We start from the raw sequence: 19,428 nt of genomic DNA, 5'->3' as shown, positions 1-19,428 counted from the left end.
CAAATTGCAAACCTAAAGGCTGTCACGTTCTAAACATACCAGCCGATTAGCATTACGATTAAGTGCTTACATCTGACAACCCAGTTATGTTGTCTAAAGGCTCGCTGCTGTATGGCGCTGTACTTTGCGGCATAGCCCTGATTCTTAGCCAAAAGAAAGCACAGAGCCATCCCCAGTGCTTGGATTTTAGAGCGCCCTTTAAAGTAGCAAAACAGCTCTCTTTCTGCCCGCAAAACTACTCGGAATATGGCTGTTGCACTGTAGACCGCGATCAAGGGATTTCGAACGTCTATAAGAGATTGGTGACCCGATTTTCACTGGATAGCAAGCCAAAATGCGCTAACCTGGTAAAAACAGTGCTTTGCCTCGAATGTCATCAATATGCAGCCCATATTTTTGAGGCAGAAGGTAATAAAAAGTTCGATTCGACGACTGCAGCCCCAGGATTATGCTCTAATTTTTGCAAGACTTTTTACCAAGAGTGTAATGACGTAGCGACATATTTAGTGTCAAACGGCAGATGGAAACTTCGATCTACGCCTGAAAGTTCTTCACCGTTAACCGAGAAATCGTTCTGCGACGGACTACAGCTGTCAGACGCAGACTACTGCTACCCGCATGTACAAAGAGTGGATCGTGAAATCCTTTCGAGAAAATACAACTTCGATTCCAACCGAAACTGTTTGTGTGTCGAAGAGGTGGCGCGTGGTTTACGAAATCCTCTGGCTGCGGTGCACGCAAATGACAAGTCTGGAAGACTTTTTATCGCCGAACAGCCAGGCCTAATACGCATCATATTAGCTGAGGGAAAATTACTGCAGCAGCCATTTTTAGACATCACTGACAGAGTGTTAACATCAGGTTCGTACGGCGATGAGCGTGGGTTTCTAAGCATTGTTTTCCATCCAGCGTTTAGGAATAACAACAGGTTCTTTGTGTATTACTCAACTCGAATGGGTAGAAAATCTGGGAGCAGGAAAAACTCCAAAGCTCCTTTTAGAGCGTTTGATCATAGAACGGTTTTGAGTGAATTTAGGGCTTCGGTTTACAATCGTAACAGAGCACTTCGAAGGTCAGAAAAAGTAATTATGGAAATCGAACAACCTGCTGACAATCACAACGGAGGGACGCTGTTATTTGGATCCGATGGTCTACTTTATTTGACGATTGGAGATGGCGGGCGAGGTGGAGATCCCTTTGGAAAGATTGGCAATGGTTTAAACAGGTTTGTTTGATTGAGTGTGTTTGTGTGTGTTTTTTTTTTTTAGCGAAACAGCGCAGGAATGCTGTTTTTTTTTTCTCTCTTAATGTTTGCGTCACACTCCTTTGACACGTCTCCCAAATCACGAGTAGACCACGTCCGAAACATAGTGCATCTGCACTCATACACTTTTTTAAGCGACAGTATTTGCACAGGGAAAAGCGCTGCATGTAAAGACAAAAGTGTTGTCCGGAATTTGACCATGAGTAAATTAACTTACCTCGTGCCAGAGTTGTGGTGTAATCCTGGGGGCTTAGTAATCAAATAGATACACCAAGTCATCTACAAGCACAGGAGATCTGTGATCACACCGATATAATTTCTGTTTGGAGTAGATTCAGCCTCATTCACGCATCCCTTTGTCCAATCGAGTCCTCGAGAACAGTTTAATGATGGTCTAGTTCTCAAACTCCAAATATCTAAATTGTGACACTTTCTCGCTCTCTCCATAGCCTTACATTTCCTTGTAAATTAACCTCAAACTGGTAAGCCCCCTCTTAAGAATTTCACCTCTGTTCTTTTCGTTCAGATGATGTCATTTCCTGGAAAATCAACAGGTTAAACTTTGTCGCATCATGAAAGACTTTCCAGTGAACCCAATTTCAAGCAGATGGAAAGGGATCTGGGGAAGGGTTAGATGACGAGGAAAGAGCAAGATTATAATAGCGCGAGAAAACATGTTCAAAAGAAAGGGAGAAGGGATGGAAGAGTGGGGGGCTGAGGGGGTGGGGGGTGGAAGAGATTTACAAGGGTTCAATCCACGCCGTCGCATACCGCTTTTTAACATTTCTGTTCCTTATTGTCGATATTTTACCTTCGTTGACGAAGTCTTGATTCTGTCTTTCTTTCTTTAGATCGACTCTCTTGGGAAGTGTCATTCGAATTGATGTAGATGCACGGCGACAAAGCTACAAGATTCCCCCGGATAACCCGTTCATAGGAATCCGTGGGGTTCGCCCGGAGATTTACGCTTACGGAACTCGTAACATGTGGCGTTGCTCGGTGGACAGAGGAGATCGCAAGACGGGAGAAGGAAAAGGCAGAATATTCTGCGGGGATGTGGGTCAGAATAAATACGAGGAGATCGATATCATTACAAAAGGTGGAAATTTTGGATGGCGAGGTTTTGAGGGATTTGAATGCTACGACAAAAACCTTTGCAGGTCTCCTTTAGTAAGTAAGTACTAAGACTGCGTCTTGCTTTGCGTTTTACCGTTATCGTGGATCAGAAAAATTTGCGCTATATTGAGTGACAGGGAGAAGAGCTCTACTTCAGTTGGTAAGATCTTTCTTTATTATATTTTCAGGTGGTAGTATTCCACCTATTTTCGCCTACAACCATTCTGTTGGCAAATCCATTGTGGGTGGCCATGTTTATCGAGGCTGCAAAAACCCGGATCTAAGTGGAAAGTATATATTTGGAGACACTGTAACCTCGTAAGTTGTCAAGGTGGAAAGATAGACATTAAAAATGTCTTAATCTTAATACTTGATTTAAACGATTTGGCGCTCGCGCTATTTCAGTTTCGGGCCGATGCCCACCAAAAACTATTATAAAATAATTCAAATAGTATGCGCGCTCTGATTGGCCATAAAACCATTTTACATGAGCGTATGTAAAGACGGTTTTCGTTCCTCTTTTATTAGTTATTTTTTATTAGTTATTAGTTTTGGACGACCAGTAGATTTACAATCAAACAATTAGACCATTTGTCCTCGATTCCTATGGTTGGTGGTCAATTCTGGCTTCGCCTTCATCAAATAACATACGATAGAAATCTCGCCATTAATGAGGAAAAATTGCATTACAACTCTCGCCCGCCGTAGCTATCAACCAACTGAATGCAAATTTAAAATCAAGTGTAATTTGAGAGCTCGTGTTTTCTCAAGTGTTTCAATGTTTGAAGAGCAAAATGTTTCGATGTGTTTTGGTTATTTTGATATTTTGCAAAATTCACACGTAGAGTAAAGTCGACGGCGACATTTTCCCGCCAAAATGACCGGCTTGCGTTAAATACGTGTAAATGTACTGTTTTAGAACTGTACTGTAAGTGTCAAAAGTCAGCAACAGTTTTCTTCTCCATCATTATGCTAGCATTGACCCTAGGCATGTAGCTAGACACGATTGAATTTTTGAAGAACAAGAATGTTTTCCATCCCAGCTTCTACCATTTCAGATATTACTCCTTGATGTAGTCCAGACATAAATTTATACGAGGACCTATACAAGACGCAACATACGGGTGGTTTTATTAACCTTATAAACTGGTGCCAATTTTTACTTGGGTAATAAAAATGTTCGCATCAGTATCATTTATTTTTCGGGGCTCTTCTTTTACTTACAGCCGTCTTTTCGCGCTGACAGAGGACAAGACCACAGGGAAATGGAAAGATGAGGAGCTCTGCTTTGGGGATGACAAATATTGCACTGATAATCTCAGCGGAGAATTTGAGCGGTTTATCTTATCATTCGGGGAGGACGAGCATGGTAAACGCATTTACATTTTTCCGTATAATCAAGGTTTTATACCAATGGTAACATTGGTTGTTTGTTTTTGTTTTCAAATCCTTTAATCGACTCGAAATTTATAACAGCTCGAGTCGCGAGACAAGATGGATAGATAAAGTGATGTTTTTACCTTGAAATACATAGTACTGGACACTACCTCGTGGTTTTGGATTTGTTTTTCTAATAAACTGTATTTACAGCCGGGCAGCCAAATAGCTGATTTTAGCAAGGGAATTGTATCTGTCTGCCACAGTTTTAGGGCCTGCTAGGCGAGGGGAAAACTACTCTGTTTCCTATTTCTTTTTGTGAGTCTCACTCACCGTTTGCACTTACTGCAGCCGCTTGGGTGTGCACAGCCTCAAGATATGTGAACACAAGCCTGGGTTGATATCGTTGTATTTTGTTTTTTACGGGGCTGTTTACATTCAAAGGCATGTATTCTTCATTCTTCTAGTCAAATCAGTTGTCCAACCATTTTTCAGGGTTAACCTGCGGTCAACTGGCATCACATCACTATTATTAATATGTAGAACAAAACGGTGACAGAGGTGACTGACCCTTTTTTCTTTTAAGGGACTGAACCTGAGAGACTGTAATGCAATTTTTTTTCCATCAGGTGAGCTTTACTTTCTTTCGACAAGCCGTCCTAGCAGCACAAATAGGGAAGGCAAAGTTTATCGTATAGTTGATCCCGGAAGGTAGGTCTTAAAGAAGGTCACAGTGTTACAAAGTATTGTGCCACGTCATATTTTGTTCTCTTGACGTTATATTTACTTTTCATAACTTTTTTGGTTTGATGTTTCAATCTGCCGTTTCATAATTAATGCATCTTCGCGTTTTCTTCCACCTCGTTAGCATACGCGTAAACGACGAGAGCAAGGAAGGAACCGCGTGTTTTCATTCGTGTACTTCTTTGCAACTCATACACACTCTAGCGTACTCAGATTTTCCTGTTAAGGAAATGAGTATGAAAAATCGAACGGAACAATTCCTGACGGCTGTACGTTACTCGTAGCGTTGTTAGTACCAGCAAGTCGCAAAGGCGCAATTTAATTAATTTTAAGCACCTCAGCGGGCCGGATGTGATTGGATAATTAAGTGCTCGTAACTGGTCCAGCTTCGTACACAACGGACCACGGTCCGGATCGCGCCCAAAAAAAAAAAAAAAGCGAACCAGTAAACAAAAAATATATATATCTACCGGTTTACATCGGTCCGTGTAGGAAAAAAACTGCGCCCTTAGTCGTGATTACACCCTCGGGCTGTACCCAAGACCTCGGGCATAGTTTTTTTCCCATACGGACCTCCTGCCCGGTAAATAACATATGTCTACATTGTAGGAGAGGTGATCCTGCAGAGTGCTCCAACAGTCGTCCCGCCACATCCAGCTGTAAGGATCATCGTCGCAGCAAGTATTTCTGTGAATATTACAAATCTCGTAACAAGTGTAATATATACAAACCATACTTCAAGAAAAAGTGCAAGAAAACTTGCGGTTTTTGCTAACATCGTACGCAGATATTTTTAAAGCGCCTACCCGCACTCCTTCATCTGTTTAAAATATTGAAATGGAGGATTTATCCTTGACAAGAGGTTAGATGGTGGTTTTATTATTTCTTCAAATAATAAGCGATAAGTTGTTAATCGCAGGTTGATTGCAATAAAATTCAGATTTGCTTCGTATCCAGGTAATTTATTTGATGTTGACCCCCCACCCCTCCCGTACCCCGCCAATCTTTCTTAGAATTTTTTAGTAACTGGAGGTAAGTTGCTGATCGAATTTAGTAACTGGAGGTAAGTTGCTGATCGAATTTCTCACCAATCAATGATGTCAGCGGCAAACCCCTTAAATACGTATCACCGGCTTGCGTTACGCAAGGCCTCATAGTTTCCCGTTTTTTGGCAACAAAAAATTTTGTGCCGAAATAATGAAATCCTGCTCGTTTAGTAACATTATCATCATCCTTAGTAAGTTACTGGTGCCCGGTCATCGCTAGAATCATTATTATTATTATTACTATTATTATTATTATTATTATTATTATTATTACTGTTGTTACTATTATTTCAGATCAGAAATCTTATAAAATTGTTAACCATTTGCATCAACTTCTGTTTTTTTGTTTGCTTCTTCGTTTTGGAATATAAAATTAAATATTTGACTGTGAATATATAAAAATCATACATGTGAACTGCGGTTTAAGAAATAAGTGGTGTTCATTACCGCAAAGATTGCTTTTATATTCATTTTTTAAACCGCAGTTCACATATATAACTTCTATATATTCACAGTTGTTGATTCATCAATTCACGTGTTTACCAATTGGCATAAGCTCCCAGTTGTTGGCTCAGTTGGTAGAGCGCTGCACCGGTTGTGCAGAGGTCATGGGTTCAAATCCCATACAGGCTTAAATTTTTTCAGGCCTTATTTTTACTGCTGTTAAAGCACTGTTCATTACCTTCTGTGAAGACTGCGCCAGAGGCGCGGGTGCTCCTGGGATAGATGATTCTCAATATGTCGGAGGAGAACGTAGTGGGCGAGTTGTCCCACGAGACTTCTGCTCGTGATCATGTCGATTACGGTAAACCACCACAACTCAGTATAAATCTTCCAAAATTAAGCGAGCTCAGCGAAGCCTTTATACCATGGGAAAGTGTCAAACTTCCCACAGATGTTCTGCTTGTTACGGTAAAAGATTGGGAGTTTTTAAGTTGTTACCATTTTCTCAGAAACCCACATGAAAGTCACTGTCTGGGACTCGGGATTGTGCACTTTGGAGACATGGGTGATGCTAAACATAAATTGAATGTTTGCTTGTTGAGGTGCTTTGAAGGTGCAACCGCTCCTGGTGCAGCCCTAAGTAAGGTGAGCACTGCCATCAAAATATTACAACCAAAAGCTGTTTTTTGCGTCGGGTTTTGTGGCGGTCTCTCTTACGAAAAAGTCAAGTTAGGAGATGTCGTGATCTCAAAGAAGATAATCACATATGCGCATAAAAAAGTCATGAACGACCGAGAGCAACCTCGTGGTTATGTGGCTCCTGTTAGCAGTTATATGGCTGACCTCATCAGACACGCTGCCAGCGGATGGAAGCCTCCAATAACGAAGAAGCCGGAAGTAAATCGGGAGCCGGTTGTGCACTGCGATGCTGTAATTTTGAGCGGCCCAGAGCTTGTGAATTGTGGGTGGCGACGGGAGGAACTCCTTGATAAATATTCTGAAGCGATCGCAATCGAGATGGAGGGTGAAGGTAAGAATCAAGTGTAAATGTCTGCTGAGTAAAATTAGTTAAAAAAATTGTTTTGACCATGAGTAGCTCGTTAGAGGTGCAAATATAAGTAAGGAATATATATCTTAACTTGAATGTATGAGTATTAATGGGAATTAAAAAGGAAAAATGAGAAATGAGATGAACAAAATTTGGCAAAAGCTCACTATGCTTATTCATGGATCCATATACTATAGGTAGAGGGACAACATCTACCCAATCTTATCAACTATCAATTTGCAGTGGAAATCTGGGGCTGACAATGAATCTCATGTGTTAACTAACAAACAAATGATTGCTATGATTAAACCAAAACTAAATTTGAAATTGCTTTTCATATGCTTCTGCAGTTTTCTCTGTCAGGATAAATTAAACCAGACTCAGTGTGGTTGGTTTTCTAGTTGGTTTTAGGTTGCATAAGGTTCAGTGGTAAGCAAAGTAGAGAAAATCTACTTCTCTTTGCATTAATTAATAACCAGTTAACCCTTTAACTCCCATAAGTGACCAAGACAGAATTTCTCATTACAATATCAAGACAATACTAAGGTGACCAGGTTCAAGAATAAAGAAAAATATCAGTTAGGGATTATTTCTTGATCTAATACCAAATTCTCCCACTCATTATCCTATGACTGCCATTATGGAGAATTACAATTACTAGTGAGATCTTGGGAGTGAAGGGATTAGCAATGTCTTAATTATTCTCCAGTGCATTTAAAGCTCTTTTGAACTGCCTTAACCTGAGCTCAGTGGTATGGAAAAAAACAACCTCTGTGTAAAAATGGTAGTTAAGGCAAAGCTCTAAATAATATGAAAATGATCATGTTCAATCTGAAACAAACATGTCATTTTTACAAGGAAAAGTTTTCACTTGAGCTTCCTTGGAAAGTAATAACTGGGCTTACAGGTAATCAGAACTATATAACAAAATTCTCAAACATGATTGGTTATTACCAACCTGATCTGAGCACTGATAGGTCATGCTTGTAATTGGACAGTGTAATAGAACAGTTAAAGGAACTGTTAACATGTCATGCCTGTGTAAGTGAACAGAATGCACTATATGAGCGTGATGTTGTCTCACATTTCACCAAGTTAACTATTGCTTTTTTTTTTTATTTGATTAACAAATCACAATATCATTTGTGATTACCAACTGGGACTCCTGTTCTGCAGTCATCCACTTTTGTTAATCACTTGTATGATTACAGACCGAATTTGACTCTGCCTGGTCCTACCTATCACCATTATTAATTTTGACCTTGTTTGAATGAAAAAATTCTTGTTTTGGGGCTCAGGTATTTTTGCTGCTGCTTTTGATCTCAAGATGGAGTGGGTTGTTGTGAAAGGTGTATCAGATTATGCTGATGGCAACAAGTCAAAAACTGAAGCATGGCAACCATTTGCAAGTGTCATGGCAGCATCAGTTGTGGCAAACATTTTGAAATATCCTGGTATACTCAAAGATTGGCAGCACTACAAGGGGGTGAATCATTCACAGTCAGGTACACATAAGAGTTTGTTTTGAAATAAATCACAGCAAAAGAACGTGGTAATCAATAATGTTATACTGGTTTAGTGGTTGAAAAACACTGATAGTTGGTAATTAACACAATGTGACATATCAGAACAATTTATATACCACATTACAAATTACACTGGGAAAGATGAGTCAATAATATCAGTTTCTGAGCAAATAAATACCTATCCCTATCCTAACCTAACATCACTCAGCTGATAACAAGTTAGGGTTAATGTTGGGTTTGGGGAGTGGTAGGTTTTGCAGCTGCTCAGATACTGAGATGTATCTGAAACATGCAAGTACACTGGCTTTTGAAAATTATAACTTATCATGAGACTGTTGGGCTTGATTATTCAATTGAGTCACATACATTCTGTGTACTGATAAAGAGTTGATGGTAAGGGAATGTAGAAAAATTGCAGGGAAATACTTTTAGTTGGAATTGGTGACACAGAGGATATTAATCATAGATAAGGTTTATTTCAATTTAATGTGTTGCATTCACAAGAAATATAAAGTCTCACTGCCAATATCATTTTCTAATAGAGCTAGGATCAAAAAAAGGAAGGAAAATGATAACAAAAACATCAAGCTAACATTGATAAAACATAAATGCTCATGAAACATAAAATGCTCAATAAAACATTTAAATGCTCTCTGACCCAAACCCTAACCCTAACCCCTCAAAGAAGCCCCTTCTACAAATGAGTATACCTCTCCATTTAATTTCAAAATGATATACAAGCTGTTACAAACTAGGAACTGATATGATTTGTATGCAACAGAGAACATATTCAGTAAGTGGCAGCTGATACTAAATGAATCAATCATTTAACCTTGGGTAAGACACTAATAATTTAGGTATAATCAGTGATCTCTTTCTGGTGCAGGAAGAAAATGGTGCACACCTATTGGTCTATTGATGGCGTTTGTGGTACTGCTTATTGCCATTGGAATCATGTACTTCTCTCTTCCTCCATTGCCTCCAAAAGAGCATGTGGGTGCAAAGGGGTTTGACACGCATCAAGGTAAAGTTTACTTGGATATATTTGGCATGCTATAATTGTTTTGTAAAGTGAAGCCTAAAGGATATGATACCAAGTGATGATGGGTGAGTCTATTCTCATAGCTGGGGGGGGGGGGGGGTTAGGGGGCAGCCTAAACCGTTGCAAATCAAGGATTTATTGGTGATGATTGATGTCCTAACCATCAGAGTAGTTTTGGAGTGAATGAATTCAAAACAATGACATAGTGGGGTGATTTACAGTTAGGACACCTAGCCAGCCAAAACTTTTGCAATTCAAGTTCACATAAAAATGAGTTGGTTCCTAATGAAAGCACCAGCCCCTCTCACCTACCTTTGGCTCATTTGGGGCAGTTTGTATAGGAAGGTCATGGGTATCTATGTGAGCCCTCTCCTTTCTAATCAGTCAATGTTAAGGAAACAAACCTATCATTAAACAAGGTAATTTAGTATCGTCAACTGACTTGATAATGTAACCTGGCCACAGTAAGGAGTTAAAAAGCTGATGTTTTGAGCATTAGCCTTTTGGCAGAGCCCTTCGATCCCATTACTCTGATGAAGGACTAATGCTTGAAGGGTCAGCTTTTAAACTCTCTACAGTGGCCAATTAACGTTGTCAACTCAGTTGATAATACTAAATTACCATGTTATACTCTCCAACTGGGGCAGTACCACAGTTTGTCTAGAAGCTTGCCCCCTTTATTCTATAGTTAAACAGATATTACGAAGTGATGTTTGCCCCTTTTAGGTTCTGGACCACAACGTGATGATCCAGTGGCTATTTTACTTCAATCCATCACTGGAGGACCATCAGGCCAGGTTTGTAACGAGTATGAAAATATTGCTTTCATCAAACAGATTTATGTAAACTAAGTTAGATTGCATTGTTCAAATGCTGAAGAAACTTAGAGCCAAATGTGCAATTAGTTGAGTTGCAACTTTTAATTGACCCAATTAGTAAAAAGTATCCAACAAATCTTTTTCAATCCAACTGATCAGTAACTATTTATTACATGTAATAATCTCCTTGATCTCATCTTGCATATTATCCCAAAATATTACTGTGCCTTTTGTAAATGAGTGTCATGTATATGCCTTTAATATGTTTTTCTTCAATCTCTGATCACATGCATGTATGCTAGTCCAATTTTTCGGCTGATCAATTGTGGTGTATTGGATACATCTTAAGCCTTGACTGTTTTTTAAACCTTTAACCCTTTCACTCCCAAGATCTAATTAGTAATTCTCCTTACTATCTGCCATACAATTCTTATGATGCTAGTTCAGAGAATTTGGTATTGGATCAACTAATAATCCCATGGTTGGCATTCTTCTCTATTCTCATCACCTGCCTGCTTGATATTGTATTGATATTGTAAGGAGAAATTCTGTCTTGATCACTTGTGGGAGTGAAAGGGTTAGCTCCCAAGATCTGATCATTAACTCTCCTATCTAGCTGCTACACATTTCCATGTAAATAAATTAGGAGAATTTGGTGTTAGATCAAGACTACTAACTTCTAACTGATAACTTTGAGTATTCTCATTACATGTTGGCTGGCTGATTTGTGGATGTCATTGGGAGAAGTTACATGTTAATAACTGATGGGAGTTTTATATTGTCCCAATATATTACTATTAAAATGTTTTTTAGCATCTCTGATCACGTAGGGTACACATATGCCACTCCAATTTTTGGATGATCAGTTGTGATAGCTTTTGGAGCAGTGTATTGGTTACATCTTAAGCCTTGACTTGTTTCTTAAACCTTTAACTCCCAAGATCTGAGGTTAATTCTCCCATCTAGCTGCTACAAATTTCATTGTAAATAAATTAGGAGAATTTGGTGTTAGATCAAGACTACCAACTTCTACCTGATAAGTTTGAGTATTCTCGTTACATGTAGGCTGGATAATGTGTGGATGTTATTGGGAGAAGTTACATGCTAATCGCTTATGAGAGTTTAAGGGTTAATTTAGACAGGATTTGAATATTGTATCATTGTAATTCAACCTGCACTGTTCATCTCAAACCTAGGAGGTTTGTTTAAACAGGAGTCCATTTTATAATTACTTAGCATTAAATCTCAGAAAATTAACTTTTAAAATTCATTTATGCCTATTATTTCTTCAAATAATGTAAAAAAATTAACGAGAACAAATTTACTCTCATCAGGTAGACAGTTACCTTTATTAATTGGAGTGATAAAAGTGATAATTCATCTGATATGTAACACAATGTGCTGAAGTGTCTTTTTTGAAAAAAATTTTAAAGCGTGTGTCTGTTCTTACATTTTGCAGGTGAATTACAAGGATCGTACAATAAGCTACAGGGCAAAAGGTCGAGTTCACTCCCTGGATGAACCGTGGGTTTACGATGGTACAGCCTGGGACATTGAAAGTGGAATAAAAGCTAAAGTTAAGCACTATAAGCAAAGTGAAGATGCTGTTAAAGATGCTGTGTCAGAGGTCATAAAGAAACTTAGAGAACAGGGAATAATTAAGGACTGATTTGCCTTTTTGGTTTCCACCACACAGTACAATTTGTATGTACAAAATAGCTTGTAATAGTAGACTAAGATACTTGGTTACTGTCGCAACTTTAAAGTGTTTGATCAGCACTGAAGATTTCTCAAACGATATGCTGCAATTTGTTACGGGAAAATTTAGTGATTTTTCCGTGTGTTTATTTGGATCATATCTACGCATAAACTTTTCAAGTTAACCATTTTCGCAAATTGCAAAAATATAGAAAAGCCACAGTAGTTTTTGAATTACCAACTATTACATTTTGCTTGTTACTTTGTCTTTCATCATCTCTGTACGTCGGTACTTTGATGACCATTACTGTTGAAATTGCATGTAAGTAGAAGTGTCAATGCTCTCTCTGGTAATACAGATATAAGTGCTGATGATCTTTCTGGAAAATTGGTCCTCATTGAAGTTGGCAGCTGAGTGTGCGCTCGTAAGTTCGGTTTCCTTCCATAGGTTAATTTCTCACGTTGCCGCTTTTCTGAACTTAACATCAATATCGCATATAGATAAGCAGAAATTATCACTACTTCTCACTTTTATTTCCTAAGCTGCTCTTCCGCAATTAGGATAGGTGCTTTTCTAATATCAAAGCTGTGAAATTTGACTTAAGTTTGCTCTTTTTAATGACGTAGAGTCTATTGTATCCGTTCCTTAGTTTTGAAATTCTTCCCGAACAGATGGAATATTTAACTGGAATCGCTTAACTACAGAGAAACATTTTCCGCTTTTTTTGTTATACTATTCAAATATGGTAGATTTATAATGGTGATAGGACCAAGAAGAGTCCAGTTCGGTCTGTAATCATACCAGTGATTATCAAAATCGGATAGCGGAATCCGATTTGTCAATCACGAGTATGATTACAGACAGAATTGGACGACACGAAGTCCTGTTACCAATTAATCACAACTACTACAATTTCCGATTTAAAAAAAAAAAACAAGTACATTTAGGACAAACAGGTCCAGTAAGGACAGTGTCTTAAGCAAACAATTTGGAAAATTTCAGTTTTTTTTCGAGGGTAAGTGGTTGTTGCCATGGTTATTGTGATCAATTCTGTGATTGGTGGGTTTAGCCGAGAGGACTTAGTATGATCGGCTACTTCAACTGTCCGATTACAGGTGTCTGATTACAGCCAACTGTCAGATTACGCTGTCCAATTACAACTGTACAGAGTGGTTAGTGAAATATCAAGCACCTGATGCACCAATCACATTTTGGAAATTGTAATGGTTATGATTAAGAGAAAAATAGAACCACGTGCTTGTTAGTACTTATGGAAGTACATTTTAAAGCTTTTCAGATTGCATAGACGACTGCATGGCAATTACATTGATGATTGTGTGGCGATTACGAAGTTGAGTACACTAGAGTTCATGTCGGTTGTCGACATGAACTGAAATAAAGTTACTGTGGAACCAAATGCTTAACGTCTGAGGCAAACTCGCTTGAAGCAGGTCTCCGTGTACCACGAAACCGTGACGAGTTTCTGTTCCCACTCCAAGTGGTCTCTACTGAGCTATTTTCCGCCGTTCTTGCTGCGTTCCCCGCAAAAGTCCAGTTAGTACGAAAAACCTAGCTTTACAAAGTTTTGTAAACTTCACGACTCAATCCAATTTGCAAACTAGTTTTCCTGGCCTTCGTAGCCGGCACTTTGATGTGCGCTTTGAAACGGAGAACTATTAGACAAATATCACAAGTTCTTTTCGAAAAATCTTAGTTTTCTCTTGTGTCCTCGCAGGCCTCTGCACTGTAAACTCTCAAAAGAGCCCACTTCTGTCTCTCCACTCCCAAATAAGTCGCCATGTGAGACTCAAAAAATAAAAAATTTTTATTTTGCTCTTTGCTTCTATATCCATATTAGTTTCCGTTTTAATTACTTTAGGAGGAAATAAATACACCATAAGCAATATTTACGAAAGGTGCGCGACAAACCATAAAAATATGAGGACTCGCATTTTAACTGTGAATGAGTTTTCTATAATCTTTTTCTTTTTTTTTGCGCAAATAACTTCATGGTTGCATTGCTGGTCAAACATTCCCTTAATACATTGACCAGGGGAAGTATGGCATCTGGAAAGGAGAATTTCTAACAGGTTGGGGGTAGACTTGTACTTATCTGTTCGGGATAGTTATCATATTTGATAACCGAGATCAAAACAAACCAGTACCAATCCTGGCCGAACCACATTTAATGTACCAAACCGATTGTTTTCGACTGGAACTTGTGATTGTAGCTCAAATTGCTTTTAAGTCTAAAGTAAGTAAACACCACAGTATAGGGTAAAAAAGGATGGAGAAGATTCACGAAGAAAGGTTGGACAGGAGGGCTTATAGAGGTGTAGGAGGGGAATTAAAAATTTCTGAATGACTACCAAAATTCGAGACAAGTTTTGTTCTAAATGCCACCAAGTTGTGAAAAACAATTTATGTTAATTTTTTTCTTAGAGGGCCCGGTAACGAATTCTGCAATCTGCTTGGTTCTTAGCGCGGCCGGCGAATAACATATATTAGTTTTCTTTTTAATAGACAACTTAAGATGTTAAGAAAAATTCATTTTACTCCTAAACAGTAATGGATAACGACACAAGCGGTTTTTTTAGAGGGAAAAAGGTAGGCTTTTCGGAGCGTTCACGCTACCAACTGAAGAATTATTCCATTTGTGTTTCACTCTGCAATGAAGGAAACAGGTTATTTTAAAATATGAACACTGTCCCCGAGAAGATCGGCAACGAGTAGATCGCCATTATTACAGGCACACACTATCCAAGGAACTTTGATCTTATCCTCGCCAAATGAGGTGAGAAATGTTCCGTCCAAAGTGAACATTTTCAGGACGCCATCGTGGAGATTTTCATCAATGCCACTGGCGTCGCACACGATCAGGTTACCAAAGGAGTCTACACAAAGTCCCTCAGGATATCTCAACTGTCCTTCACCACAACCCTCGTTGCCAATGTTGTAAAGAAACACTCCTTCCTTATCAAAGACCTTCACACAATGTGCTCTCATATAGGATACAAAGAACATGCCACGATAGTAACATGGAAAGCTTGGGGAAACTTTGCTATCCGGGGCAGAGAAGGCCAGCAGCAGTTCTTTCCCGTCTAAGGAGATGACTTTCACCTTTTTGTCACCTTCATCACAAACGATCATATGGCCATCATCAGTTTTGAAAAAAACATGATGTGCTTTAATCAAATGTTTAGTGAACTGCTCCATGATGAATCCACGATCAGTTATAACTGAAAGCTTCTTATTACATGGACTGAACTGCTCATGAGTAACCATGATGTCATTTCTCTTTGAGAATGCCACTGAGACAGGAAAACCTATGTTGACACTATGTTGTGAGTCTGCTTCGCCTCCTATTGTCTTCACATGTTTCATGTCCTTATCTAAGACCAGGACTCTTTTGTTAACATAATCTGCCACTGCAATGTCTCCAGTTATTTCATTCTTTGCGATACAATATGGTTTGTTTAATTCTCTCGACCCAAAAGACTTCTCTACTTTGTACTGATGGGGCTTCACCTCGACTTTCCCAGGACTACCGGTCAGCGGCCATATATTCACCTTGATTTCAATTTCATGTTGACCAACGCTGCCAGTGACGGTCACTTGTTCTTGCTCGTCATAGAACTGTTGTCCACCTGAATCTATTAATTTAGCTTCGGCGCCCTGTTCCACTTTTAGCAAACCCTTCCCTCTAGTCAATGACCGCGAATGCGGATCATGAGCTGTTTGCCCACATTTGAGACGAATACAGACTTCGCCTTCACGGCAATAGAAGTCACGTGGCTCGTTCTCGTGGAAGCTCTCTTTGCAAGTGGTAACTCTACCCGAGTTCTGTTCACGCTGTTGGTATGGTTGACCTTGAAAAAGAAGTTTAGAAGTTCCGTGAGGATTGACTGAAGTATGATGAAAATGAGCGTTCGCTAATGAGAGCATACCTATAGTATACGGTTTTCTTATTCTTTAAGTACTGCCTGACTTGTTACTTATCATCTATCGCTAGATCGTTTTACCATAAAAAGGGACGCGTTTAAACCCAGAAGTATAAGTCAAACTTTCGAATCACTAGGCTTAAAACAAACTATCTTCATTCGCCTGACACTTCAAATCTTACCTTTATCAGCCAGGGCGTCTAACTTTTTCATGATCTCGTTCAGCTGATCTTTAATGTTGTCGTCGTCCCTTTTCCACTCTCCAAGTAGTTCCATATAGCAATCTTCAATTTCAGGGTCCATGCATTCGTTTCTAAGATCGTCAATAGCAGTTTTATAAGTAACGCCTCCTAATCTAACCAGAGCGTCCCGGATGTCACGCCAGTGGTCATTGAACTTTACGTCATCAACAGAAGCATTCTTAGCGTGACCGTACACAGTATTCCTAAAATACTTAACTCGAGCAATGTCCGCTTCCCTGCTGAGGTCTGTTACGACGGGCAATGCGTCCCAGCCGGTCAGCGGAGCAGTTAAGCCGCAGAGGTTCCGTAACAGAACCATTAGCAAAGTTGTGTCAAAGTCACGTGAAGACACTAAGTTAGGGATGGCAGGGAAAAGCTTCCCCCACTGTATTTGATTGATAATCCTCTTCTTTCTAAGATATTGTAAGGTGGGCTTCTCTGCCGCCAAAACTGAGTGTAGATTTCCCGGTGCATGAATGGCATCAAGCGTATCTCGAAGAGCCTGGGTTCCAACATCAACCAGCAGACGACACAATCTGGCATAGTTTGTTGTCTCCTTTGTGGATGAAGCAGATGGTGGGGCACTGGCCATGAATGACTCCTGTCTTAAAAAAAATATTTATTACTCTGTTATGGGGAAGTCCGTTTTCTTTCTATATCACAGTTTCAATGAAAGACAGTTCAATAGTAGTTTGACACTGAAAGCAGGGGACTTTCATTTATTACTTTAAAATTCAAAAAGAGGAACTTTTTTCCCTCAAAAGTTCTTGCTAAAGAGGCTAAATGTTACCCTCATCATTTCTTTTCATTCCTCATTTGAAACTTCCAATAAATTCAGGAGATCTGATGACACCATCTTTTACTGAGTTATTCTGTTGTTTTAATTGCTTCAGCTAATCTCAGTTATCAGCTCTTGTACCTTTTTATCATAGCTATATAGGGGTAAGATTAAAAATATTACATTGGGTGTCACAAAGCTCCTTTTCTTTCTTTGAAGTTATTATGTATTGGAATCAAAACTGCACCTGACATTTCTATTTTACGGTCTGTAGAGTAAAAAGAGTATAAACAACACCAACAAAATAAACAAAAACCGCTTCCCATTAAAATTTCAGGATGATTTGCAAATCCTGGAATAAGAGGGTTGAAAAATGAGTCAATTTTTTTCCAACAGCGGAGCTAGAAGTCTTGCACTAAATTTCTACGCTGGGTAAGGACCAATAACCATTAATAGCCGTAATACTGGTTTGTCTGGTTTAGCTCGTTCCCTGCCATAAAGTGAAGCCATGGTGAGCGTACCTAACGCTTCTAAAATTTGAAATTCGAATTGGATACTTAGTCTCCATAGGTTTTCAACTCATAAACTGTACTCGTAGCGAGAAAGAAGGTTAAGCATATTTAAACGATAGTCGTCTTCGATCGCTTTCTTCTCTTGGTTTCACATTTCGTGCACGACTAAACGCTGATTCATAAACATAATTGAACATTTATCTCGGAAATATTTTACTTCATATCACGTTCATGGATTTCAAAGTACAAGTGCACTGTATAAACATCCTTCGCCTTAGACTTTCAATTGAGCTCCTGTCGAAAGTGATTTTCATGTCATGTGCCTATATTTAGCAGTTTTGGCGGTTAGAACCAGCATCGACTTCCGGTAGTCGTCCTGATGAATAATAACTTAGATTTGACAAGAATCAACTTTACAGGCTTTCCCGGAAATATCGAATCACGGCGAAATTAAACAAAGAATTATCCCGTACGCGTTTGTTGGATGCCAGATTGGTCATAGCCAACTCGGCCCTGGGTGCCTCATTAGCATTTTACCACTTAAGGCCTTCAGAGATACATAGCGCGCTCATGTTTATACATTTAACTGAACATTATCAGTGTAATAAACCAGCACAACATCAAAAGTGAAAGATTTTGGAGGGCTGAGAAACGCCAGTGGCGAATTGCAAAATAAACGTCGAATTGCCCCAGGCAATGACTGTAATTTTAAAGAGTTTACAGTAACAGCTGAATATTTGGCACCATAAGCATTTGTATATTATACTAGCAGTTGGCTCTCTGTTTATTAAATCATCCGAACCTAAAGAACACTGTGCTGTGGTAAAATGCTGTCTCTGAATCTCCAGATAAATTAGACTCTTTCAAAACATCGCTAAGAATTTTCGATTGCCAATGTTTACCCTAAGATTTTAAAATAAGCAATGTATGACCTTATGTACGCATTCGACATTCGACAGAATGGCAACTCAAAGGATAAGCATTTCGACGTGTCTCTAGCTCTCTAGTCAAGAAAGACTTAGTCCACAAATCATGTTTAAGGCAATTTTCCGTCCTTTAAGAGATATTTTACAAGAAAAAAGTAATAGGGAAACAAACCTTTAATCTTTTACGGTGAAGAAGGAATAGAACGTAGCCAACCACGGCGGGAAAATCAAGTCTAGTTCGGTCGACATATATTCTGGGCCTCGCGTGACAACGAACAGTATAATTTATTTATGTCGCATTCCAATTGTCATGCCCAGGACCTACGCACTTCAACGACGATCATTGAGGAAGAAAAGAACTATAAGTGTAATTAAAGTAAGTTTTCCTCACTCGCTCGTGTTTCCCAGAGGTAACTTGGGAGGAAACACCAGCCTTATCTCGGCCCTCTCTGTCTCTCTTGTCTAAGTCTAACAATCGGTGCTAGTTAAAAAAATGTGAAATTCGCGTCGTTTCAAAATGTTAGTCTTGAAAGCACCTTTGGAATACTGGAGCTTTCAGGCCTATAAAAATATATTTTCTCCTTGGTAAAATGAAATTATTCAGTTCCTGTGGTAGAATTCTAACTAACAGAACGCAAGAGATTACAAACTCTTGCGGAACGTTAAAGTGCCCCTTACCCCATTTTTTTATTCCTTTCAATTTCAAAACGATTACGTAGTTGGGTGAAAATAACCATCTACGATTCTACGGCTGTGTAAAAAAGGAGATCTGGGATCTAGTGTCCTCTGATGTCAGTGGGGGAAGTTCTGGGATAGAAAGTGGTTGAAAATGTTGTAAATTAAAATAGGTGCAGAAAATATTCGAAATAAATATTTTGAAATAAATAACTACACTTCACAGAAAA

The 19,428-nt window shown here is 39.0% G+C and overlaps 3 protein-coding genes across 3 annotated transcripts; 2 read left to right on the top strand and 1 right to left on the bottom strand.

The window, feature by feature from the left end:
- Positions 1-45: 45 nt before the first annotated feature.
- LOC131792072 (HHIP-like protein 2) lies at positions 46-5,470 on the top strand. The gene is made up of 6 exons (XM_059109437.2): positions 46-1,225; positions 2,116-2,438; positions 2,569-2,698; positions 3,607-3,749; positions 4,387-4,468; positions 5,111-5,470. The coding sequence occupies exons 1-6, from the start codon at positions 87-89 to the stop codon at positions 5,274-5,276; spliced, it is 1,983 nt and encodes a 660-aa protein (XP_058965420.2). The 5' UTR covers positions 46-86; the 3' UTR covers positions 5,277-5,470.
- A 564-nt stretch (positions 5,471-6,034) lies between these two features.
- Positions 6,035-13,077, top strand: LOC131792123 (uncharacterized). Its single transcript, XM_059109497.2, has 5 exons — positions 6,035-7,021; positions 8,338-8,544; positions 9,452-9,589; positions 10,334-10,404; positions 11,885-13,077. The coding sequence occupies exons 1-5, from the start codon at positions 6,274-6,276 to the stop codon at positions 12,092-12,094; spliced, it is 1,374 nt and encodes a 457-aa protein (XP_058965480.2). The 5' UTR covers positions 6,035-6,273; the 3' UTR covers positions 12,095-13,077.
- A 1,079-nt stretch (positions 13,078-14,156) lies between these two features.
- LOC131792168 (uncharacterized) lies at positions 14,157-18,788 on the bottom strand. Its single transcript, XM_059109544.2, has 3 exons — positions 18,696-18,788; positions 16,248-16,912; positions 14,157-15,993 (listed from the first exon to the last, which is right to left on the bottom strand). Exons 2-3 carry the CDS (start codon positions 16,897-16,899, stop codon positions 14,810-14,812), a joined length of 1,836 nt encoding a protein of 611 aa, XP_058965527.2. The 5' UTR covers positions 16,900-16,912; positions 18,696-18,788; the 3' UTR covers positions 14,157-14,809.
- Positions 18,789-19,428: the final 640 nt, after the last annotated feature.

This window comes from Pocillopora verrucosa, chromosome 7, assembly GCF_036669915.1.
Source record: "Pocillopora verrucosa isolate sample1 chromosome 7, ASM3666991v2, whole genome shotgun sequence".
Classification (NCBI taxonomy): Eukaryota; Metazoa; Cnidaria; class Anthozoa; order Scleractinia; family Pocilloporidae; genus Pocillopora; species Pocillopora verrucosa.
This window is presented reverse-complemented; position numbering and strand designations above follow the sequence as displayed.